This window comes from Marmota marmota, unplaced genomic scaffold (genome assembly GCF_001458135.2).
Source record: "Marmota marmota marmota unplaced genomic scaffold, marMar, whole genome shotgun sequence".
In the NCBI taxonomy this organism is placed as follows: Eukaryota; Metazoa; Chordata; class Mammalia; order Rodentia; family Sciuridae; genus Marmota; species Marmota marmota.
Window position 1 is genome coordinate 367,138 of NW_025999942.1, and position 27,368 is coordinate 394,505.

Consider the following 27,368-nt stretch of genomic DNA (forward strand, 5'->3'; position numbering starts at 1 on the left):
GACACAGATAATTCTCAAATCCACTGAGCATAAAAACCATTGCAATTGGGCAGGAAGGAACATCAGAAAACAATTAAGAGTGAAAGGGACATAAGAACACATGGTAATGGGTAAGACTGACAGCCAAACTGTGGAGGGCTTTGACTTGATTTTGTAGTCACAGGGAGCTTCTGAGGGTTCTAAGCAGGCAAGCTTCACAATCAGATTTATGCAGTGTCTACGTAAATTGGGGCAGAAAGACATCAAATGGAAACAAGAATTCAGCTCCCCAAAATTACCATGGGACTGGGGGTGTAGCTCAGTGGTACAGCATTTGCCTAACATGTGCAAGGTCCTGCTTTCAATCCTTAGTACTGAAACAACAAAACAAAAAATGTTACTATTATGGTAGAGTCTATCAGTACTATGATTCTTTAGTTCTTAAATGTTTTAGAATGTTTTTATATGAATGAGTTTGAATTTTGATTAAAAAACCATTATAACAATTGTTATTATTTTTAATCTTCTATATTTTGTCTTCAAAGAGGGGAAAAAGAATTATTTGGGATTAATAGTCAAGTCCTTCACAACATAACACAGAATGATTTAGGTATTACTCCAAAGATACCTTCCAATTAGGGAGGTGTCTGTATTTAACAACTTACATTCAAATACTAAGCGTAACAGAAGAATCCATATCTAAGACTTAAGACATTAGTTTATTATGGAGGCAGAACATATAGATATCAATCAAAAACAACTTAAGAGATTTATTCAGAGGCCATTGGTTAAGGCACATTTTAAAATTAAAACCAAAAAAAAGCCCTTTGTGTGTATAAAAAAGTACAGGTCACTCCATATTTTGATTTATGAAAAATAAATTTATTACATAACACCTTGTTTTTAACAATGCTCAATTTTTTTTATTCAGAATACTTGTGTCATTCATGTAAAATAGTTTGATACAGTACATTGTATGTTATAGGTTTTTTTTTTCCCTCAAAAATTCTAAGGCTCTCCTACTCCTTCTCCTTTGCTGAAGTAAGGGCACCCTAAACAACGTGCGAACAGGTTAAAAAAGAAAAATTAACTGAACAAAAATTTTTTAATAGCACTACACCAACCAGCTTTAAAATCAGGACAAACTATCTGAATTGGATGCCGCACCTTTTTAAGGAAGTTATCGTTCATGCTTTTTTCATCTTAAAGCATGCTCACAAATCAGCAACACCAACAGGAAAAATAAAACACTGTCTATGACAATCATTTTAGTTTGTTTGCTGAACCAAACAGGTTTATATCAATGACAACATATTTAATTACTATCAAATAGCAGCTTTAATACCAGTCAAGTCATAGATTGAAAATAAAAACAAACTTAGAAGTTGGAAATTAATCTTTGGGAGTTTTGTAACCTTTCTGGAAAAACTATGTGGCTTTTTGTACTTTCAAAAAAACCCAAGCAATGTTCTTGGTCAAAAAACACTGATTAATGTAGAAAACCAATCAACCCACTGATAAGACACTAAAAAGAAAGGTGTACCAAAATAATCTCATTTTGAGTCTTGGTTATTTTGTTGAGTTAACATACTGTATGTTTCAAGTACCAGTTAAACTTTGTGTCTGTGTGTACTATTGGTCAGATAATGTTGTTACACTGAAATAAGTCACCACATACAACAACAAATGCTTGCCCCTAGCACATTTCACAGCTTCAACTGCTACAGACTGTCACTGAAAAAAATGCATTGGTCAGTCTGAACCATGTCAAGTAAACTATGGAAGTAGCAAATCCACAACACAAACTGTGCTAGCACTTTCTTTTCAAGTCTAACTCCAAAATAGGTACAACTTGGAAGCCACTACCCCAATCTGTGAAAAGTGGTGGAACTTGGCTACTGGACATTTTGAAGATGTGGTTGTACAGTACATTCTCATGGCCCATACCAGGTTCCCGCGGAGAGCTGCACAGTCAGTCCTGCAGCATTAGCAACAGTGCATTGACAAGATTCCAACGCAGCTCAGTACCGATGTGTCTGATGTGAGTACTGTGGAGGCTGCTGGGAGGTAGCTGAGTATCCCATGCTGCTCTGGGGCTGTGATGTGCTTGGTCCAGGGTTGGGATAGGCAGCATGTGGATTGGAACGCTGGAAAGGAGATGAGGGAGGAATGTGACTCAGGTGCTTAGGAGTAGCTAGGTCCCAGGCCAACAAGGCTGGGGTGTGCCTGAAGTGTCATTATGTTTCAGGAAGTAAGGATGTAAAAGTTTTGTGCTAGGTAGTAACTTTAGAATTAAAATGACAAAAAACCCAAATTGTTCTAACATCAGGTCAGAAATATTGCATAGGTAATAATAAGCTGAATTTTATTACTATGCTGTGCAAATGTTTTTCTACAGTAGTAATTCCTTTTAATATGCTTAGTGTCTACCTGATAAACAATAACTAATTTGCTTGAGATGTTTCCACATGAGTTTAATGATGCATACATTAAGAAATTCACAGTTGCCAGGCTTAGTAGCACACCCCTGTAATTCCAGCTGAGGCAGGAAGATTCCAAGTTCAAGGTCAGTCTGGGAAACCTGGCCTGAATGAAGTTAAGAAAGAAAGATAGAAATAGGGCTGGGCATGTGCCTCAGTGGCACAGCACTTGCCTAGCTAGCACGCACATGGCCAAGGGTTCAATCTTCAGCACCACCCAAAACAAACAAACAAAAATACAAAAACAAAAAATAAAAACTATGCTCATTTCTTCAACAGAAATCATTCCCAAAACCCATATATAACTAAAGAATAAAAATGATTATGACAAGAAAAGGTACCAGAGAATCAATTTCTATGGCACTGAAATATTTTTAATGCTGTTTAAATTATTCAATCTTATTTTTCTGCTACAGGTTTATATAGACAAGTACAAATATAATCATTGAAATATAAGAAGAGTGATATTCTCAATTCCAAAAATGGCATAAAGGGAAAGAATAGTGGTATGGAGTGTTCAATTTTTGATCTTGTACATTACTATTTTCTTTCCTGCACCTCTCATACTATTAGCTTCTAAGACAAACACTCTAACAAATTAGCTATACTGTATTACTTCTCTCTTTCAAAACAAATTCAGTAAGTCATTTAATTCTAAATTCTGCTAACTTAGCAAAAAAAAAAAAAAAAAAAAAAAAATTTTTAAAAGAGTAGACCAGGAAACTATAGTTAGAAATACTATTTTTGAAATCACCCACAAAACCACCACCAATAAAGAAGCATAACATCATTTTCTGAGTTTCAGAAGCAAAGGGCCTTAAGCCAAGAGAGGTGCAATCTTCCCTTCCAGATGGGGAGCAAAAAGATAATGGAATACCAACATCCACAGATGCCTTGCTGTGTCCCTTACTGGGAGAGGGTCACAACTCAGGCAGACAAAGATTTGTGGTGTGACAGGTGGGACCTCTCCTAAACTAAAGCAAAGAGCTAAATACCTAATCCTAGAAGTGCAGTAATGTTTAGTACTGAACTTTAAACCAGTTTCATTAGATCTCTGTAATCTTTTTTTAGGTAAATAACTAATTGGTTATGTTTTCAGTATACTTCCTATTTCCAGTTTAGCTGGCAAATGATGAGAATAAACTGAGGAGAAAGGAAGGTGGTTATGATTTTGAAAACAAGTCTTTCCACAAAGAAAGTGACAGGATGGACCCACAAGTAGGCAACCAATCTGAATCCTGGTTCTACCATTGGCTTACTGGCTGACCCTGTGAAAGCTAATTGCAGAGGCAAGCCTTAAGTCTCCTGAAATGGCAATAATAAAACATTACCTCCTAGAGTATAATGACTTAAGGATAAAGCTGGCACTTAGTAATATAAGTACTCAACAAGCTGTTCTTATTATTAAGAGCACCTCCGGCACCACCACCAAAGAAGTACTTACTGTATACTCTAAATACTAAGAATTTTAATGGTGATAATAATAAAAATGATTAAAAAACTATTTGGTATCCTCTATTAAGCACTTATGTCAGGATAGCCACTATGCATGAGCCATGCAATATTCCAATTTAATCTTCACTACAACCTCAATTTACCATTATCCATATTCTACAAATAAGGACACTAAGAACACTTGAATCATTTACTCAAGGTTTCCCAGAAATGACTAGACTGGGATGCAATACATTGTTCCTAATCTGACTACTCCAAGTTAGGTTTTATTAGGCCCATTGTGTAGAGGAAAGAACTAAAGCTAGGAGGTACTATATCACTTACATAATATCACACAATTAAATAATGGCTTAAGATGTAGTTATCATTCCAAGATGCCTGTTTTAAAAGTCTACCCCTTCCTATGATAGCACTGACAGTATTTTTCCATAATAGTGTACTTTCTCATGTACACAGAAGTCAATGTTTCTCAATTACAACTCATTTTCCAAATGTCACAAGTTTCCTCTGCAAACACTGACATAGCAGGTCAATACAAAACAAATTTTAAATACCTGATAGTCTGAGGTCATGATTAGTCCACCTGAGGTAGTGGTAGGAGGAACAACTCTCACTTTTTTCAACGGGGGTCCCTGTGTGTGACTGCTGTCTTGGTTCCCTGGGTGGCCAGTTCCATTAGTGTGGTTATTGCCCTGCTGCTGCTGCTGGTTCTTCTCAATTGGTTAAACAGAAAAACAAAGTTCAACTCAGAAGGAGAACAAAATACAGCCACATCAGAAATGTCATGAAGGCAGTCAAGAATATAACACTGCCAACTTGTACTTTAATACTTACTTTGTCTCCTTTGTCATCAGGTTCTTCTTCTGTTAAAAATTCTCGTTTTGGGTAAGGGATTTGACAACCGGCAAAAACACTGATTACAAGAAAAAAAAAATTTGTATGCTATTTGGCATCTCAAATGCTTCACTTATTAGGTAGTTTTTATTTTAATCTGAGATGAACTCTGTTTCCACATTTGCAAATATAAGTACCTTTCATGCAACTATGACAGAATGAATTTTTCTTCTAATCGGTGACATTATAGCAGGCCATATAATAGTCTTTTTTGTATAAAAATTATCAATAATCATCCAATATGACTCAACTTTCTTCTTTTACCCAAAACTTACTCTGCTATTACTACAACAAAAATACAGATTCCAGCTGAAATTTGTCACTGTTTAAAGACAATTTTTTTAATACTACCTTCTACATTTAAAACAAAAGATAGTATAGGGAACACAAATTTATTTGGGAACAGTATTTGTGATTTTGGAATACAAAACTATAATTGCAGGCAATAAGCCATCTCAGTGAGTCTAAAGGAGTTACAGCATGCATAATCAACCCTGTCACTGAATAACTGTATTATTGCTGAAACGAACATGATCTACCTTTCATAAAGCAAGAGAACAGGAAGTCCTCTTAATCATAAAGCTCCTAAGTGACTCCTAAGTGACAGCAGAGCTCAATTTCTGCTTGTCATAAGGATTTCCTTGCGTCTCCATCAAAGAGAAGGGGCAACTTAGGGTTGACAACTAAAAGAAAAAAATGCTTCAAAAAATGCCATTATACTGTTAAATTCATAAATCTATCACTTACTCTGATGTAGGAAGTGGGTCTTCTAAGAAATAGGGATCCTGCATAGCCTGTTCTGAGGTAATTCGCTTTATTGGGTCCATGGTAAGCAACTTCTGAAGCTAAAACCATAAATCATAACAACATTACTTATTAGTTCTTATAGCTACCTGTTAACACATATGGGAAAGAATATTGTTTGAGGAATGATACCACAAAGTAGACGATATTTATTCCTGCTGAATTAACAATAAGAAAATCCTAATTATTAAGTTTAATGCAGCAATTCAAATTATAGTAATTCTAATATTATTTCATTTGATTCTCATCCAAAGAATAACTACATTTATGCCTTGTCTAACTAAACCAATGATCTTTTCTCCTTCCTTCTCTAAACTGCTTTACCCAATTTAGAATAAGACTAAAAAAGGAAAAATTGTTCTAACACAAATGATACACTAGCCATATGTAACAATGTAGATTTAGATCCAATTTAAGTAAAATGGAATTAAATTTTTAAAAATCAGTTACACAGTCAGATTTCAAATGCCAAATATAGCTAGTTACTACCCTACCTGGGCAGTGCAGATAATCATAAAATGTTCTACTGAATAGTGTCAGACTAGTCTAGATAAATATGGTAACATACAACTTGTAGAGACTGTGGAAATAAATTGCCTGGTTCAAATCCTGACAAAATATTAGTGGAGTGACATTGGGCAAGTTACTTCAACTCTTTGTAATCTATCTGTCAAATGGAAATTAAAAATGGTACCTACTTTCACAGGTTTATTTTCAAGATTAAATGAATAAATAGAAAGCAATTATAATGGTGTCTGCCATAAAGAAAGCATTATAAATATAAATACTATTATAATTATTATTGTTACATAAAGAAATGCCACGCAAATATGAAGATTCAATCTTCTACTTTAGTTAAAACATAGTTAATTGAAGGCTCCAAGAACTAGAATATTTGAGTCTAGTATTCAATGTAAGTGACTGTAAACTGTGTGGTCTCACAATTTATACTCTTTGATCTAGTATAGTTTTTTCAGATTTAGCATGTAGTAGAATCACCCAGAAGACTTCTGTAAACAGATTGCTGGACCCTGCTTCCAGAATTTTTGATTAGCAGATCTGGGCAGAAGCCCAAGAACCTGCATTTTCAATAGGTTCCTTAGGTAATGTGTGAGCTGCTGGACTGAAACCACATTTGGAAAGCCAATGAACTAACAGACACATTGGGATTTAACGTGAAATAACACAGTTTAGAGGTTAAAAGGACATAAATTATTTTAAAAACAGACAAAACATTGGGATGGCGAGATTCAAATTTTATTTTAATGATCTGATATTCCAATGGAAGCCCAATTTTATTCTTAGAGTTGAAAGGGAAAACTTGGATTTGCTATTTGCAATTTCCAGCAGTTTAATGGGAGTATAATGGAGTTTTCAGATGGGCCCACTCAAGATTTAAAGACAGGTCACCCCAATAAAAATGACAAATTATCAGGAAGGTGTATCTCTCTCAAGAGTTTCAGGGGTGATAGTAGTGACAGTCACCTCAGACTACAATGAGTGGCAAGGACTAGAGATGAATAAAAGTAATTCCTCCAAATCATGACTTTCAGTCTAGCATCACTGTCATCATTTTGCCACAATAAGTCAGTAAATAAAGAAGAATCTAACTTTAACTTGCTAATTTGGGTATGGTTGTAAGTACATTAGAATATACACCATTATTTGAAAAAATATACTGGTAACATGACAGGTTAAGCAGTGATTTTTAAATGGTTGAAAAAATATGAAATATATAAAATACAACTTGTTATAATAGCAAGTAGAAGATATAGAAAGCAAAAGCAGAAGAGAAGAAAAAGCAGAAATAAAAGAAATGTTTGCCATCGAACCTGGTTGCTATAAAGCCATGTTCAAACCTTTTAAGGTTAAAGAACCCACTTAAGGGGCAATTGTGGCTCAGTGGTAGGCTGCTTGCCTGCCATGTGTGAGGCACTGGGTTTGATCCTCAACACCACATATAAATAAATAAAATAAAGGTATTGTGCCCATCTACAATTTAAAAAAAAAAAAACACCCAAAAAACTCAACCACCACCACCACAACAAAAACAACCCATTTAAAAATACTTGGGAATAAGGAATGAAGAATTTTAAGTCAAGCAAAATAGAATCTGCTTCTCCAAATCCCTTTTGTATATGTTATAAACCTGTTATACACCCTTTTTTGAAAACATAAAACTGAAAACCATTATCAATTATTACAGTGTAGCAATGGAAATTTCATTGTGAACATATTTAGGTTAAATATAATCTTGTCATAAATTATCTTGCTAGTAAGATTCATTTAGATTCTAGACAATTCTTCATTGCACACTGATAAATATGCCACCTCTCACATTCTTCCAGAAAAAGCAAATAATGCATAATAGCACTGAACTTCTAATACTTAAGTTTATCAGAGATATCTTAGGAGTTAAAAATTTTATAATCAATCTTTCAAGAGATTAAATGCAAAATAACCTATAGAAGTTATTGCTGAATAGAGGGAGTGTTTGGTACTTTTATGAGATTTTAAAATACTGATAGAAAATAATAATAATTTTAAAAATGTTATTGACAGACTTATTACAATCATTACCTTTATAAAAATCTAATGGGATTAAACATTAGTTTGTCAAGCCAGATATGAGTTTGGAAAAGTGAGTGTTTTGATGCTTTTATTGGTATGCACAAACAACACCCATGTATCATTAAAGAACTCTTAACAGCTAAGTAACCTATATGGTTATTTTATATAATTTATATAATGGATCAAACAAAGCCTTAGTTTGTGCTACTAGATAAACATGGGAAATGCATTTCATTAGTACTGTTATCTAAAGCTTACCAAGTGGAATGCTTTACTATCTGGTTTTACTTTGTGTTTTTCCATATACTTGATAAGACTGCAGTTGGTGTACCTGAAAGAGAAATACTATGAAATATTTACATTAGATTTGAGGTTAATTTTACATTGCCTAAGGTCCTTCCAAACAGAATTTCTTTAATCAAAACTGATATATAATATTATAAAGTAGCTTTACATCAGTTTTGTACTTCATTCAGTATCCACATTGGTCACTTCTGAATGAATACCAATGATTAAATGCAAGACAATTTCATGAGTAACATACTGAACAGTATTTTTTCACATAAATTATATTTTAACAATTATTTTAAATAACACGGTCAAAAGTTTAACTTAACCTTACCAGTAAGTTCAAAATATACTTTTTATGAACTGGACTTTCCCAATTGTTGGACTCACATTGTAAATAAATGAAATATTGAAATATTCATTCTTCTCTTAGTAAAACTTGATTATAATTACTACACAACCTACATGGATAGGCTAGTGGCTCTTAGCAACATTGTTTAATCTCACTTCTTTAGCTTGACATTTCCTACTAATGCTGAGTTTCCAGAAAGTAGTAATGAATTGATTCTTTTTCTCATATGCAAATCAGCCAATAATTTTAGTCACTATAGTATCACTTAAATATCTTAAGAAATGAAGACTAACATCATGAAAAATATGTATTTGACTAAGTACAGTTACTTATTAGAGTAATTTTATGTTGAGTAATCTATTACGTTGAATATTCAATTTTATACTGAGTATTCCAGAAAAAAATCAACAAAGGGTCCATTTTCTTTGCAACTTACGTATTTCTTCTGAAATCTTTCATTAATGTTGAATGTTCGGGCATCTTTTTTATATCTTCCCAATCTTTATCTGTGAAATACATTGATATATTTTTATGTTGCCTAAATTCCCACTGTTAAGAATTTTAACAAAGGTTATCTCCATTTCATTACATTTCCTTACTTTTAAACCTTTTTGAAAGCCCAGACTTCAAATAAATGCTCAGAAACAGCAAACATCTTGAATAGTAAATATACATTGTGATTCCTTTATGGCTCGAGAGATCTCTACTTACAATTTAAATTTTAAACTGTCTACTTTCTGTATATTTTACTATAATCTGCCTCAATTTTATCACTCAGAAGGAATGTTATAAATCTAAGATCTTTCACCTCTGTGGCTTTAAAATACACCCCTCATTAATAATATAGCCCTCCTTTCACCTTATTAAACACATTGCTTTCTATTAGCAATCAAGGTAAGCAGTAATTGTTTGCAAAACAGGGTGGGATACAAGTATTATATTACCCCATTTTTGTCCCATCATCCCAGAAGTGGAACGTATATAAAAACTAATACATAACATATAACATAAGTACATAACATATACTTATGATAATATATTATAGTAATATTAATGTAATATAAGCTCTAGATTTGATTTCCAACCTACTTTAATGCATGTGTCAATTTTACTGCAATATATACAGAATTGAAACTTGGGGGACTTAATGGATTAACAAGTCAGCTGGCACCTTGGGTGGTTCAATATTATCCCTGAACACAACCTGAGATATGAAATATGTTTTGGTTAATTTTATTGGTATTGGAGTTGCTCCAACATGCTAGATAACTTGTCTTCTCTCTTACCGTCAGTGGGATGTTACTGAGAGCCCACTAGGTGCACAGCACTGTACCAGACAGCTAACAGAACCTTAATTTATTTATTTTTTGGTGGGCAGAGGGGTGTGGGGGTCTTTTTTTGGCAGGCTAGGAATCAAACCCAGGGCCTCATGCATGCTAGGCAAGTGCTCTACCACTGAGCTATAACCCCAGCACTACCTTTAGCTTTCAAATGGCCTTTAGAAGTTTGTTTTTGAATTTAGGGTTTTTGCTACTTAGACATCATCACATAAAAATGTAAACTAAAAATATGCTTGAATTCCTGAATGGAATTTTCTCCTTAGCTTTATTTCTTGCTACAATTTCTTTATTTGCCTACTTTTCAAGCAAGAATATTTACGTAATCTTCTAGTTTTCCCTCAATTACATACCTCCTATAAAAATGATATATCTGTCATGTAGGCACCTTCCTTATCACTTTCTGGCTATGGGACTGCTATAACAAGCAGGTGGTTTCCTGACCTCAGTTACTTCTCTTCAATTAATTTTTACATTCCACTGCCATACTATTCTTTCTAGACATAAGTCATGTATCTGATAATCAAGAATTTACTAAGGATTCTCCCTCATTTGTTCATCAGATCTAAACTCGGCTCCTTGCCTTTCAAGGCCTCCTAGAAACTGAGCCCACCTTAATTGACTGTTGAACCTGCATTAAAAAGCATCTCTGATAGAGACCTTCAGCACCCTCAAGCCCCTCACCACTTTCCTTTCCCTGTAGGCCTCAGAAATCTGAATAGACAAATTTAAAAGCAGCAAGAAAAGGCTATTCCTCTCTATCTACCTAAACTATTTTTAAAGCATTCTACTTATAGCAATACAATGAAAACTCCAATCACATCTGCTATATCAATATCAGTGTTTTCTACTCAAGATAGTGTCTGACGCATGGTAGGTTCTCAGTAAATAATTAGTGAATAAGTAAATTTCCTATCATAAAAAGTGGTCTTCTAAAACTGTTGAACAGTTTTAAAAAATGGCAATATCTAAATAGTTACTCTTCATTTATTGATAACCGATACTTTATTAAGAAATATGGAATAAAACTTCCAGATACTTCTGTATTAGTCTTGAGTTTTAGTGACCTGAGGAATATCCCTAATAATATATAATTCTATTCAGTATTTGACTAGCCAAAATTATTTTGGTGTTTTAAACAAATTTTCATTATTCTGGCCCTGTGAGCAGTTTTCAGTGACTGATGAACTACCATTCTTGGATATAACCAGGGTATGGAAATAGTTGGAAAGATGTAATGCTGAGGATGGGACATCTATAAATTTTCTCCCTGCTACAAAAAAAGAGTAGGCTAATTTGTCATGTAGTAATATGACTTATACCCATATTCTGACTGTTCTAACAGATTACTTTAAAGAATATTTTTATTGACAAAGGTTAGAGAGCAAATATACTATTACTCAATATAATGTGATTGTGCTAGTGCTCTACACAGAAACAATTGTCAAGATTTATATTCAAATGCCAAGTATTAGCAGCATTAAATATGCTGCCAGGAAAAAAATTCTATCATTAATTTTGGAGTTTCTGCTGGTAAGAATAAAATGCATCTTTTTAATATGGATACTGCAAATATTTTATCATTTAAAATATCAGACAACAGAACAAAAAAGTAAAACAAAAGAAAACAAAACACTCCTCAAATTCAGGAAAATAATTTCATGTTAATATGTGAATTCTACAAATTTTGTTATTTCTACAAATCTTTGATAAATGCAGTCATAAAAACTAAGACTGGAGTAAGAGTAGCTTTCATCAGCCAAAAATATACACCTTTCCAATGAAGATATCTAAGATCAAATAACAGTGATTTAAAAACAAAAACAAAAACATATTGTGTACCTGCAGGAAATCCCATTACATTGAATATTCTGTCCAGCTGGTCATGGTGATAAGGATTACTAGTTTTGATGTCCTCTTGCCGACAGTGAAATATTGGTTCTGACGTTAGTAGTTCTGCAAATATACACCCTATAGCCCAAATATCTTTAAAATAAAAAGAAAAAAAAAAAGGAAAAAGGGGGGGGGGGGGGAGGAAAAAAGAAAAAGTAGGAAAATAAAGTGGTTCTTTCCAAAAGAAAATGCATTTTTATTTTGGTGGGGAGTTGTTTTTTCCTTTTTTCTTCCCTAATAAGTCATATTAATTCCTAAGCAATTGTAATTACTAAATATCATGGAACATTGTTTGTAAATACATATTCCCATACCACCCACCCAAATTTTTCATTTCATACTATACTGCAATCCTACCTAGGGACTTTATTCTAAGCCAAATAAAATTTATTAGCTGGATTTCTGGTGAGTTTTAAATGCCCCAAACATTGCCTTATATATGAAACGCATACAAAACTCCATATGGGACATGGGAACCATAAACAAATAAAGCTAAACAAAAACTAAACAGAAAACCCAAATGACCTTCCAAATTGGGCACCTGCTAAAAACAACAGGCACAAATTTTTATGATAAACTGATTTTTTCTTTATCTTCTTTACTTGTTAATTTACAGGGTCTTAGCAAGGTACTATGCCAAGAAGAAAAAGACAATGTCTGACCTCCAATATTCTAATGGAACAGTATTTTTATTTAAACAGTTTTTCTTTCAAAGTATTTATTTATGCTGTAGCAATGTCTGCTTCTGTAGTGTCCTCATTTGCAAATTTAAGTATTTAGTAAGTAGGACCAAAAATTTGGAATAAAAGACTATCTTTAAAATGGGTACAAAGGCTATAAATTAAAAAGAATTATTAAAAAGAATTATTTACAACAGCCAGGAAAATGTATTTCTCTATATATAACTAATTAAGTTCCCTTCATTCAAAAGATACAGCCTTACTTTTTCTCATGTAAGTACTAAAAAGAACTATTAAGCAAGATCCATATGCCAATTTAGAATTTAAAGCTGAAAAATTGGTGAAGAAGTCTTAACAAATCTCTAAGTTGTCAAAGTTATTTTCCCTAAAGTAAGTACAATGTTGTGTGCACAGCAGATACTCAATAAGTCTCTGAGTGATCCAAATAAACAGTGATAAATATAAATAATCATAGACAAATTTTTAAAAGTAACTAATTTATTGAAGTTTATTGTTAATAATTACTACTTAAGTAGGAAATGAGAAAAATGTGATTTATAAATGAGAATCTCTAAACTTCAAAACTAGAAAACATTTAATTTAATGTAAATTATATTTACATTTTAAAGTTATAAATTAATCATTTATTTACATAAAGATTTACACTTTGACTACAAGAAAATGGTTTTAAAAAAATTTTTTCTCATCAGAGAACCACACTAGCCAATAATCTCATGTGGAAAAATCTCATAAAGAAATTCAGGCCAAGTTATTTGGTTTGTAGAATCAGAGAGTAAATGTGAAAACTAGTTATTTTGTGATTATTCTTTTTACATGGCTGCCCCATATAAATCTGACCTCTAAGAATCTTTTTTTTTTTTTTTTTTTGGTGTGTGTGTGTGTGTGTGTGTGTGTTGGGGATGAACCTAGGAGCTCTACCACTGAACCACATCCCCAGCCGTTTTTATATTTTGAGACAGGGTCTCACTAAATTGCTTAGGGCCTCACACTTGCAATCCTCCTTTCTCATCCTCCCAAGCTGCTGGGATTACAGGCATGTGCAACAGCACCGGCACCTCTTGAGAATCTAATCAATGGCCAAATAGGCCAGCTAAGTAGGATTACAAAGAGGGATGATGGGTTATTTTTCATGTTTAAAACTCGACTCATAGTATACCAATATACACTAACAATTTGTCTGGTTAGCTACTAAAAATCCCAAAGAAAACATAAAATGTAAAGGAAGATGAAAGAGTAGTTATCTTTAAAGCTATACTGCTTTTAAAATAAAAAAGTAAGGAAAAAAAAGCGGTTATCTGAACCTTGTTTAGCCCTACCTCAATAATTTTTCTATACATTTTTTCTCAAATTCAGCACCCTTCTCTTCTTTGAAATCCTGATCAAGACAATAATCATGAACTTTGAATCAGATTAGTCTATTATTTTAGACGGATGTCTAGTTTTTGCAAGTTGATATCCCCTTCTTAGCTTGCGTATGTTTTTCAGATTGTGTCAAATTCATGAAAAAATCTTTTTCTTGCTCATTGTAGCTGCCTAACTCCTTGCAAAAAGTCTTTCCAAATTAGAAACAAATAAAGCCTATCCACTTCACAAACTTTATGATGTTCCTATATACTTATTGGGCTCACCAGGCAAAATAGATAAGTAACTGTCATCTTCTACATACCCAAATTGGGGTGTGTGTAATATTTTAATCAATAGATATGTTAATAGCAAGCTTTAATCTTGACAAAAGGGAATAAATTTTCATTTCCCCTATTTTGTATATTTCTCACTTAGCAGAAAGTAACACATTTGTGAGCATTTAGCTCTCTAAGGACAGACATCAGAGCTTAAAATTCCACATCTTTGTAACTTTTAAGGTTGCTTTAGTGACAATTAGACAATCATTGTAACCCTCTTACAGGAGAACTCGGAAGTCAAGCAAACATAAAAATAAAAAACAAAACATTCAAAACTGAACTAAAATTTGTTCTCAGGATTATAATGTTTACAGACTTATTACTTCCTCTCTTTAATAGTTCAGCTTGTAACCCTATACAATGAATGAATGACCAAAGCACTAAAATATGTTTATAGAGTAGAGGGTAGGAACACATTAGTTTTATGTGTCCAGACCATATCTGTTCCCTATGCTTTTGTTCCTTCTTAGCAGTCTTCAGTTTAACATAATCCACCAAATTCCAGAAGAAATTTAATGCTTCCTAATGATGCTGTATGTATGTGCAAATTATATGCATGTTCACTAGGGTTCTTCTACTAGCTGCTCATACTTATCACAAGGGGAAGCCAAAATGCTAGTGAAGTTCTTGGTAGGAAGTGTTAAAACTGGTGTGGGTAATTTGTTGGGTACTTTACTGAATGAACCTTTACTGAATGAATGTAGATAATAGAAATGGAACTATATGGTAGAAACTGGAACCAAGGAAGAAATTTCCTTTTTTTACTTTTAAAAACCCCTATTAAATGGCACATACATGATTTCTCTCAAACAACAATTAAAAAGCCTAACATTAGTAAGATACCTACATATAATTTTTTAGTCAATGTTTTGATAGAAGGAAAGTGTTCTGCAAGATTGATCTTGTTAGTGTATTATTCCATCTCTTTGGTTTAATGACTTAGCTTACAGTTCAGGTTTAAGGGACAGGAGGTGGGGACCACCCCGCTGAAGAAATGGCATTGACTTTGGTTTCAATCATTTGCAGTGAAGTGGGTTCCCTCTGCAACTACCCTACCATAGAAGGCAGTGTTTAGCTATAGAACTTTCAGAGCGGAAGGAGACCAATGAGTTGATTGAAGCTAAATTCCTCTGTTTGGAAAGTGAGACTAAATGATTGAATAAATGTCTTACCTAAACACACTCCCCAGAGTAAAACTGTTAAGACTATAACTCAGACTGGTGGTCTTTGTTACTACCACTGTTCAAAGATGACATTGTTTTATGCATATATTTACATAATCTTCTCAACTAGATTGTAAACCTCTTAAAGGTGAAGTCTATAACTTGCATTCTTACTGTCTTTTCCTATGTTAAGTTTAAATAGTAGTTACCCAAATTTTAACACTGATGACAAGGAGGAAGAGGGAGAAAAACAAGAAGATAGGCCTTCCCTCTCCTAAATTATGCAGCTATTGGAACAAGACAGTCTATCTTTTTTTTAATGGTTCTTTTTAGTTTATATATATAAACATTAGGATTCATTTTGACATAATTATAAAAGCATGGGATATAATTTGTTCTAATTAAGTCCCCAGTACTTTCTAACAGCTGGTATTTTAACTTTCTGGCACACACCTTGTGTTAAAACTGCTGGACTATAGGACATGCTGGTGAACAAGAGGTTATCTGATTTTTCTTGATGTTCCCCATAAAATATAAATTTATTAGAAAAAAACAAGAAAATAATTAAATAATGAACCAGAGCCCAAAGCTTTTGAGATAGTATATTTGTTACTCAATTTAAATCAATTCAAAGTCTCAGGTGTTCAGTCAATTGGAGTTAAAATTACACCATCAGTTCTTTATTTGTATAGTCTACTAATTTATCTTAACAAAAGTAATAATGCTTTGAAATACTCATCCTAGGTGAAAAACTAGCTTTGTATGATGTTACTTCACATATGCAACTTAAATGCATTTGGAAGACACTTGCAACAAAGATATCCAAATGGGTTTATATAGTAACATGTATTGAAAAAACAGAACTAGCTTAAATAATTCTTAATTTTCCTTCTGATTTAAACAAATATCATTTTGGAATAATTTTAGATTTATAGAAAAACTATAAAGATAGTACAGAGAATTTCCATATCTACCTTACCTTTGTATTTATTTTTCTATAAAATAAAATGTGATCAAGCAGATATGCAGATTAGTGAACATGTTGGATTCAAGATTAATTGGGACAATGATCACAATCACTTCTCTTCCTTTCTAGAGACTATATTAAAATGATAGCAAAATCATAACAGTTTAAGTCCATAGTAACAAAAAGGACAAGAGGACTATCAGGGACAAGATTCATTCACCTAACAAAGAAAACTAAGTTCTTTAAAAAAAAAAAAAAAAAGTTTGTGCTGCACACCAGACAGACACTGGCTTCTGGTGTGATCAGGTAGGTGAGGTCTATGTCTTTGGTGGACTCTAGATACCATTCAGAGTAACAAAGCTACTAAGGTATAATGGGGGAGGATGGGACTACCTCACACTGTGTGATCAAGGAAGTTCTCATGAAAAGGCAGTATTTTGACTAAGGTCTGAATGAAAAAAAGAAATGCAGAAACCCATTTTAGGCAGATACATATAAAAATGTTTCTGGGCCAGGAGTGGTGGTGTATGCCTGTAATCCCAGTGGTTCGGGAGGCAGAGGTAGGAGGATTCCAAGTTCAAAGCCAGTCTCAGCAAAAGCAAGGAGCTAAGCAACTCAGTGAGACCCTGTCTCTAAATAAAATACGAAATAGGGCTGTGGCTGTGGCTCAGTGGTTGAGTGCCCCTGAGTTCAATCCCCGGTACCACCCCCAACCACACACACACACAAAAAAAAAGTTTCCAGAAGACGGAAGGCAGAAGAAATAGTTCAATGAAGGTCTCAGTCTACTGAACTGTTGTTAAGTAGGAAGAACATTTGTCCTATACAACACTGGGAAGATTTTATACTTGAAAATACCAGCTACAAGGCCTCTCTTTTGAACAACTGGTTCCCACCTCCCCCCCCAACCCCCACTATTACACTGGACTCCAGGCGTATACAGCTTGATCCAAAAGTTGGGGGAATCTGAATGGTCTTTTAATGGTCTCAGAGCAAAGACCTGGACATTCCAGCATTTAGGGTTTCTCTGGGTAATGGGAACTAATTAACCCCATTGGATAAGCCTGAAGTATGATCACCAATAGAGGAGCCCCATGATATAAGTACAGAAAGTTATCAAGTGGCTTTTGGTAACCTGATTCTTAAATACAAAGAAACAAATCGAAGGTCACCAAACAGTTAAAGCTTGTCACATGGAAGGAAGAGGTCAAGGTATCAAGGTATATAGTGATGAAAGAGCCTATAAAGAAAACACGGATTATTACTCTGATTATACTATAAATTACAACCAACAAATGTATACAGATATTTTCTTTCCATAAAACAAAACAAGATACCACAAAATAATCAGAGAATAAAGAGTTCCTAGAAAAGAGAAAACAGAAAAACATGAGAAGAGTAGTATAAAAGATTAATCCAAGAAGTTCAACACATGAAAATATTGAGTTTAGGTGGAGAAAAGTAGAAAACGTTGAGGAAGAAATTAAAGTACTACACGAGAGAATTTTCTAAAAGCACAGATTATGAACTTCAGATTATGTGCCCACAAAGTGGATAGCAAACCTATAAAATATAATGATGAAAAGTCCTCGTTGTTTTCAGAAAGGAAAACTCCCTCAGGTGACCCACAAGTGATTGAGAATAAGAGTGGCATTCAATTTCATTAGTTACATTCATACCAGAAGTCAAAGGAGAAGTACCAAAGTTCTGAGGGAACATTATTTTGTGTCTATAGTTTACAAGCCTCTCTAAATACTAAACATAATAAAGGAATTCTTCAGAAAAATAAGAATTAGCAAATTTACCTGTAAGATATCAACACAGGTTACAGGAGAATACAGTACAGAAAAAAGGTATGGAATCATGGGATCCAGTAGAAGAGATCCAACACAGAGGGAAAAAAATGGAAAAGCCTGGATGACTTGGAGAACAGCCAACTGGACTGCCAAGAGAGGACTCCAGGATAGAGTTAGCTAATAAAAGAAAAATGGGTTTCGTTCCATCCTAGAGAATACAGAGTAAGTTGAAGAGGCCACAAACATGCACAATAAGGGTTGGGGGGTAGACAAAGACCACAAGAAAAAACTTCAACCAAATAAAAATGTCAGTAATGAAAAAGTAGTAGTAAAGGTGGTAAATGAGTATTATGAATATAATATTATATAACTTAAATATAAACTACTGGGAATTATGTTAATAAACAGAGAAAAAAATGTATACACTGATAAAGTGATGATGATGATGACGACCACTATGATGACAACAACCATGATAGTACTAAGATTAGGCAAGAAGTGTAAGAGCACTAACTTTCTACTTCTTCATCATATGTAAGTAATCAATACCATCAAGTAAAGAGAAATGGATTATGATGTCCTAATTTCTACTTTCTTTCCAAAATTGTTATGGTGTGGATATGAGGTGTACCCCTAAAATCTCTGTGCTAATGTAGGTATATTCAGAGGGAAAATGATTCGATTATGAGATCTATAAGCTAATAGGTATATCCTCATTTCATGTGGTTAACTACAGGCAAGTGGAGCAAGGCTGGAGAAGGCATGTCCCTGGGGTCATTCCCTGGAAGGGCTCATCTTCCCTGCAGCCCCTTCCCCCTTGGCTCCTCTCTGTTTCCTGGCTGCCATAAATGAAGCAGCACTCCTCCACCATGCCCTTCCACCATGATGTTCTGCCTAACCTTGGGCCCAGAATAATGGAATCTAGCTGACCACAGACTAAACTTCTGGAACTATAAGCTGAAATAAACTTTGCATTCTCTTAAGTTGTTCTTGTTTAGTATTTTGGCCACAGTGATGAAGAGTTGACTAACACAATAATCTTTTCCTTAAATTTTTGGGGAATCTTTTAGAACTAATATTTTGTTTAGTAAGAGAAACATTTGTCTGAAGTTCAAGGATTTCAAAATTGTACTGTTTTCTCTTTTCAAGTAAAATGAAACATAAAATGTTTACTTAAAACAGAATGCATAATATGACCCTATTTATTTTTAAAAATTTTGAATATCTATTTTTCTATACAAAGAGAGATGTGAAATAATATACTCCTAATGCTAATGACAGTATTTCTCAGTAGTGAAATTTTGGGTTAGTCTTTACTCTTAAGACATGGAATTTTAATTAGTTGTACTCACCAATAGCTTTGGTATAATGTCTTGCTCCAAGAAGTAGTTCTGGGGCTCGGTACCAGAATGTTACAACCACTGGATCCAAATCTGCTAAAGGCTTCAGAGGTGAATTAAATAATCGGGCAAAGCCCATATCAGCTGTAAAAAAGAAAACAAACAAACAAACAAAAAGTTAAATAAATCTATTTTTACAAGTCTGATTAGTTTAATTTGCCACCATTATTTAGTAAGATATGGAAAATTTGTTAAAATCTAGTAGGGAGGGTGACCATAAAACATCTTACTCTCTTTAGAAGTCTAAATATAACACAAGTTTGAGATATTCTTTCTTTTCAAACTACTGTCACCCAGCTTTTCAATTGGGATAAAGACAAGCTCTGCTGCCAGAGGTCAAGAGAGACTCTATTTCTCTGGGCAACTTTTCATCTACCACGTCACCACTAGGGTCAGGATTGCTGAGATGCATTTCCATTCTTTGTACTGGTCTCATGCATTGTTAGAGTAAGGCTTTCCATTATTTGCATTAACAAGCCTGTTCACTGGTGTAGTTAATCAGAAGTTGACTATGAAGTACTTTAACACCACTACACTCCTCCCATTTTATTCAGGTTAAATTTCATTAACTTAATTTTAGAGATCAAAGAATTTTTTCAAGCTGAAAGACCTTTAAAAGGTCATCTTATTTCATCATCTCCTTTTTCAATGAGGAAACTGAGGTTCAAGAAATCATAAACTCAAACCTCAGACTGGTACTGACCTTAGATATAGTTCTTGGCACTTAACAATTTAACATATAACATAGCTGTTCAGGCATGGCTGTTTGTCCTGCTAAACTATAATCTTCTTTAAGGAAAAAACTGTGTCTTTTCATTTCTTTATTCCTAATAGTGTCACATACAGTGTCAATTCACGTAGCTTTTGCCTAACACAATCTTAATGACTACTATTCACACCTCCTATTCAAAAATTTTAAGATTCATCCACTAGCGGATAATTTTACTTCTATTCTCCTAATAAAGATTTTTAATGAAGTAGGCACTCCTTTAATTAACTTAATTATGGAGGGGGAAATAATTTAAAAATTTGGCAAAGAAGTAAAACCATGAGTCATATTACTAAATCCTGGTTTATAAAAGAATTAACAGCTCCTAAATGTGAATGCATTAGGATGTAGTGTCACCTGAACTTGCCAAAATCTTATGCATTACACAGAAGTATAATTCCAAACTAGATTATTTTATGGTATTATATAATGTTTTCCCAAATCATACAGTAAGTAACACATTTGTAACCACTCTTTGGCTGGGTCTTCTCTATTTTGCTTGCTTATTTTAACTTGCATTTGAATTTGATGCCACCAAATTGAATTGGACAGATTCCTTTAAAAGCACATTTGATGACTTGAGCATTTGATAGCACAGGATGAATAATACTGACAGAGCCTAATTCTCAAATTCCAATGGTGTGGAGTACACTGAAGAGCACTAAATATTCTCACAACTAACAATTTGCAAAGTTTACATTATAAAAGAGTATTTCAAGTGTCTAATTAAAAATGGAAAGTGAGATTTTGGGGGGATTTATAAGGGAGGATAGGGAAGAATGGTTACGAACACCCAAGTTCTTCTGTGTTGTTAAAGTGGTGCAAATCAAGTTATAAACTCTAATTTATATTAAATGTTGCTGCAAGAACTATTAACTTTATTATATGCTCTCACAATCCTACAGCCTTTAAATTAATTAAAGTAATTGAATTACTTTCTTCTACCCACACACAAAACAAACTAAATGTAAATAATAAACACAACTTAGAAAAGACAATAAAAAATAACCAGTTAAGATAAAGAAAACTGAGCTATAAGAAAACATGTTAAGATCAAAACACCTATTAATTTTTTCCCACCAGGTAAAGGACTACCAGACAGTCTTGTTAGAACATAAGGTTCTGCACCTATTGGGCCTCATGGTTTTCCCTAAAGTTTGTAACTCCTAATCTAGATGAGGTCAACAGAGGCATATGTTCTCATCTAATTTGGCTCAGGTAAATACGACGAATGGTAGAATTAACATTCTGTATGCCCTTGTAGTTCAAGGTGAGGGTGGCCTCTAACAGGGATAGAAGCCACTCACCTCCATAGGCTATGTTTAATGAAGGCAAAGGTTTCTAGGAAACTTGCACAGCTTGTTTTATAATTAGAACATTCCAGTCTCAAAAGATTGTCTGACACCTTTCAAGAGTGAGAAACATTTTTCACTTTTATGTATACTCTTTAGAAATGGTTTGGATCATATGGAACTACATGAATATATGCATATTATTACAGCAAAAAAATTAGAAGTAATATGCTGCCTGCAAAAGTTTTAAAAGAGTGCTACACTGTGACTTATCAAAGATATAACATACCAATTTTTACTCTTCCTCGCTCAGGACCTTCACCCATAACTAAAATATTAGCAGGTTTCTGTGGAAACAAAATAGTGTTTTTTTTCAGTAGACAGTAGTGTTTTTTTTTTTAAATAGACAATATGCCCATCAATATAACATAAATCCACCTTTCAAAAAAACCTCATTTACTCCAAAATTAAAACCAAATATAGGAAGTCACCAAAGAAACTATACATGTATAAATGCAAAATAGTATGCAGGATTTCACGAAGGCCCAAATGTAGTGGTGCTTTTTTCCTTGGAGAACTAAGTCTTTTCGTGGTTCCCTTATTAGCCTAAGCTTTTTCACTACTGTGGAGAAACTTACAACACTGATGTTCCTTCTTACTCTATTATATAAAATGTTGTGTGGCTTTAAGGAGAAAAGAATCTGCAAAGATCATTTAATACAAAGTAGCAAATTAATTACAGGCAGTGAGTCACCTGATATCCTTTTTTGGAAAAAGCAAGATATGCATCTATGTTTAAATAAATACAGAGAAATTTAGTATGTAAAGGCTACACCCTCTTCCAGGAGGAAGAGCAGGAGACAGAAGAATGAAGGGTGAGGGAGAAAGGGAAAAGGCATTTGAATTTCCTCCCCCAAAATTCACCCCACTAACTATTTGATCTGACTTTAATTCTAGAATTGTGCTAAATAAAAATAAAACTAGATTAGAATGCCTCTTCACATAATTAAGAATTTTAATGAAAACTGTTCAGAGTAGTAACCATTTCACAGGCTTCCCCAACATTATTTAGCAATAACCCCTATGCTATTACTTGTAATCTATATATACTTTTTTACCAACTACTAAAGATCTAATTTACTTTTATAACTAGAAGAGACAATGCTGAAATGGTAGAGTACAGATTTTTCTTTAACTGTTAAAACTTTTATTTAATGATATATGGAAAATTTTTGCAAGATTAAGAAAAACAGAAAATTATATACAGACAAAATATAGAACTAAGTTTAAAAAGTTCCTAAAAATAAAAATTAGAACAAAAGCTATCAAAGTGACAGAGGCATGGATGAACTGTTTGAAAATTTTCTTTGAATGTTTTCATTATGTTTATTTTTATTTTTATTAATTAAAATATTATTTTAATTCTAATTGGTCCCTCTCCACCTCTGAATAAGATTTATATCTTGCAATGGGATTCAAGGCATTTGCAAACAAGTTCTCAGCAACTCCAGCCCTATACCTTTCACAAATGTCATTTTTATACCATGACCCAAAGGACCTTTTCTTTGTTCTAATTAAAATTTGGTGCACCCCCTTAATGACAGAACAAATAAAAATATTTTGAATATAAACTATTCAACTATAAAGTCACATATAGTTTTATAAAATGTTGAAGTCTGTTTTAACATCTCTCTCTTTTGTCCTATCCCAAATTACACATCTTTCATAAAGTACAAGTTAATTAACTGGTGATTAATTTTTCTAGCACTGCTATGATCAAATTTTTTAAGCATTTCAGTGTTTGATCCTGAAAGATTATCTCCATATATGACAAACACACATATACACCACATATCTCTAATCCTATTTTAGATAAAGTAGGGGGAAAAAAATCTCACTTTCTCTCTCTCTCTTTTTTTTTTTTTTTTTCCAAAACTCATGTATTCAGCAGCAGAGCCTAGATATGAGAAGCCCTTGGATGGCTCGTATTGGTCAGGTTAGCACTAGAAAAAGGGGAAGAATCCTCTGACTTTTCACTTCAGATTCCTTTCACTCTAAATTTACTGGACTGAATAAGTTCTAAACCTGGGTTTGAGCACAGTTAAAGAATCAACAGATTCTTTGTCAAGGTCCAGATTAGTATTGGGCTTTAGGGACAAAGCTCCAGTTAATAAATTAAAAATTTCTTTGCTAAGCAACTCACAGCATAAGCTAAAGCAGGTCTTAAGGCAAAAAGCCACCAGCATTTCAGATTTCTCCCAATCCTACCTCTGCTTTTAAGTGAGCTCTGATTCAGTTTGAACATGCTATAGGCATAAATGAAGGAGAATAGTCTTCTCAAGCTTTGTTTTAATAATACTATAAACAATGGGTCCCTCCTCATGTTATTTCCCATGACCAAGCCATGATAGTCTGATTTAATAGAGAAATCTAAGCATAATTTTCTTTTTATCAAAGTAACACATGGAAATATCCAGAGAAAAATGCAGGAAAAGCCCAAATGATCATGACTACTCTGGTCAGTGTTTCCGTGTTATTGATTAGTCAATATTGAGCAAGTCTTCAAAAGATTTGATACTGTTTCAGCACTAATATACTGAAACAATATTTTCCAAGAAAACTAATTTCCTGATATAAATTTCTTTCCTTTTCTCTCCTTATGTACCAGCAGCAGAATTTGGTAGCTGTTTTAAGATCTAGAACCAAAACTTCCAAGTGCAATGAAGCAATTAGTCATAACCATTATTATTATTTACCTATGGTAAATAATCTCTGATCTTCTACATGCTATCAAACATAACCACCTTGAGAGACCCTACACAACTTTGCTGGTAACATTCTGATGAAGCATATACTTCATTAAATTAGATTTATTACCACAGAGATCAGAAGTCCAATATGACTTAAAAGCATTATAACATCATGGCAACATCTTCAAGTATAGCTATGCTATGTACAGAAATGATTACAGAACATGTGTTACTGTCTGCTGAACAATGATATAAATTAATGATACACTATTGTCTGAAGCGATGGTGTCTTATTTCTCCCAGGAAGAAAACCAACTCTGTTTATAATGAAAAGAATATGGCCTTATTTTATAGTCTGATAGCTTTTCTTCTTCTATTTGCTGGTGTACTCCCCCCAAATCATTGATATTTCCTAAAATAGATGTTTGTATTGCAGAAACAACATTCCTATATAGGCGTTCTGTGTGCTCCAAATTTTATTTCGCTGAGGGAAAGTGCATTGATGATTTTGGCAAATTGGATTCATTTTAGAGGTCAATCCTGACAGTACAGAGTTCTACCTGCAAAAAGACAAGGATTGGGCTGATTTATCACAGCTATATGATAATGGCACAGACGTAGAGAACAGTGTCAAGTTAACTGGAAGAACTTTATTCTAGGAATAAAATAGGATCTTCATAAGTTTATTAATGGGGCAGAGTAGACTACCAGTTAACAGGAAAAGTTGATTCTTCCTAGATCTGACTGTGAATAAAGGATATTGATTCATGAAAAAAAATCACTATATTAGTGCTCTCTGAGGTTTGTTCATAATCAAATCTTCACAAATATTATCCACAACACAATTACATGGCAATCTTTCTAGATACTCCATGATGAGATGAGTTTCAGTTTGGGCTGTGAACCATTTTTGTATAGGCTAAGTTGAGTGTATCCTTTCTGAACTGCTTGCAACCAGATGTGTTTCAGATTTTGGATTTCTTGTGAATTTTGAAATATATGCATAGGATGCATGTACCTTAGTGATTGGCCTAAAAGTTATGATGCAAGATTTCCTTATGTTTTATATATACATAATCTGAAGGTAATTTTATACAATTTTTAAATATTTTATGCATGAAATAAAGTTTTTTGTTATGGAAATTCCCATGCATAATATCATGCTGGCACTCAAAAAGCTCTTTATTTTGAAGCATTTCAGATTTAAGATATTCAGATTAATGATGCTCAACCTGGATTATAATATATATGAAAAGAATCAACTAACTCTGATACATATATATAGGAAGTCCCCTACGAGATTCAAAAGCAGGCAGCAAAGTCTGAAATGGACACATACTTGGTAATTAAAAAATTATTTTAGGAAGGCTCCCGCCGCGCGCCAAGCCAGCCCTGGACGAGGAAGACGCCCGGCGCCAAGCCAGACCGGAGGAGGAAGACGCCTGGCGCCAAGCTAGACCGGAGGAGGAAGTCTGGCCCCGCCCCCGTGTGCTGGTCTGGAGGAAGCCCATCAACCCTTAAAGCCCATCAAAGGGGGTGTAGCTTCCAACACCGTTCCGCGGCTGATCCAGGTACCCGGTTTCCAACTCCCCCACCCTTAAGCTGCGATAACTCAAAATTCCCACAAGCTTTTGGGGGTTGTAGCTATCAACGCAAAACAACAGCTGTACAGGCACCTGAGGTTTCTACCTCAGAGACTAGAGTAGGGAAGATACAGGTGGAAGCTCATTTCCTTTCACACTGGCTATACCCACCACCCGGAATACAGAGGCTCAAGCTAGGAATAGACAACGTCATCTACTGGAAGCAAGGAAAACAAAGTTCTGAGAGACTTTTTTTTTCTTTTTTTCATCTTTCTTTCTCTCTTTTCTTCTCTCTCTTCCACAACTTCAACATATGTAAAACCAAGAACTGTGCATGAACAACCGAATTACCAAGTAATATAATATAGAGGAAATGCATATACCCCACCTTCCCCCCCCCTTTTTTTTCTTTATTTCTATCTTATTTTCCCTTTCCTTCTCTTATTTCTCTTTTCTTCCTTGTTATTTATTTTCTCTTCTTTCTCTTTCGTATTCTCTCTATCCCACTTTCAATCTCCTAACTTTTGCTATCTATACGCAGGGTAACTATCTAAATACAGATAGGAAGTTGAATCTATAAATTCTTCCATAAATTACTAGCCTATTGGTTAGAATTCTCCAAAGATGCTAAGTTAGTTTAACCTCATACCCTCACTCCTTTCCCTCTAAGTATAACATCCTTCGTCTGAAATTAAGTTTTCTATATGCCACCAGATATGGTACACCTTTTATGAAACTAATGAATATATTCTTAAGTAGTAATTAAAACCAATATCTATAGACTTAGAATCTAACTATAAATGTATTAAGAATGAAAATTTGTGCTTAGATAATGTGCTGTTGATATTGGGAACTGTTAATATTGTCTTTCTCCGAAAAAGAGAGATTTTGGAGCTATACAAGAACAATACAAATATATAAGGGGAAAAACATTAACACAACAGTTTCACAAAACTAGAAAGAATCATGAGCAGTATGAAAAGACAAGGAAAGAAAGGACCACAAACAATACAGGTCAATTCAACAATAGATGAGGTAATATCTGCAACAGATGGAATGTCAGACAAAGAGTTCAGAAAATACATGCTTCAGATGATCTGGAGTTTCAAGGAAGACATTATACAGCAAATTCAGACAATGAAAAATCACTTTGACAATGAACTACATAAACAAATCCAAGAAGCAAAAGATCAACTCTATAGGGAGATAGAG

The 27,368-nt window shown here is 33.8% G+C and overlaps 1 protein-coding gene across 6 annotated transcripts in view; it reads right to left on the reverse strand.

Moving 5' to 3' along the window:
* The window catches only part of Cdk8 (cyclin dependent kinase 8), a 172,529-nt gene that overhangs the window by 42,946 nt on the left and 102,215 nt on the right, over positions 1–27,368 (reverse strand). For 2 of the 6 annotated variants that reach the window (XR_007346926.1, XR_007346927.1), the window contains exons 5-12: positions 22,113–22,170; positions 19,715–19,846; positions 12,003–12,146; positions 9,260–9,329; positions 8,442–8,514; positions 5,556–5,653; positions 4,749–4,827; positions 4,469–4,627 (exon numbers count right to left, since the gene is read on the reverse strand). Coding sequence is in view for 4 of the 6 variants with exons in the window: in XM_015498695.2 (XP_015354181.1) it covers positions 2,001–2,126; positions 4,469–4,627; positions 4,749–4,827; positions 5,556–5,653; positions 8,442–8,514; positions 9,260–9,329; positions 12,003–12,146; positions 19,715–19,846; positions 22,113–22,170 (939 nt within the window). In the remaining 2 variants the exon portion in view is untranslated. Of the gene's footprint in view, positions 1–905; positions 2,127–4,468; positions 4,628–4,748; positions 4,828–5,555; positions 5,654–8,441; positions 8,515–9,259; positions 9,330–12,002; positions 12,147–19,714; positions 19,847–22,112; positions 22,171–27,368 lie in introns of those variants that run through there. The other 4 variants (XM_015498696.2, XM_015498695.2, XM_015498697.2 and 1 more) reach the window with 4 other exon arrangements.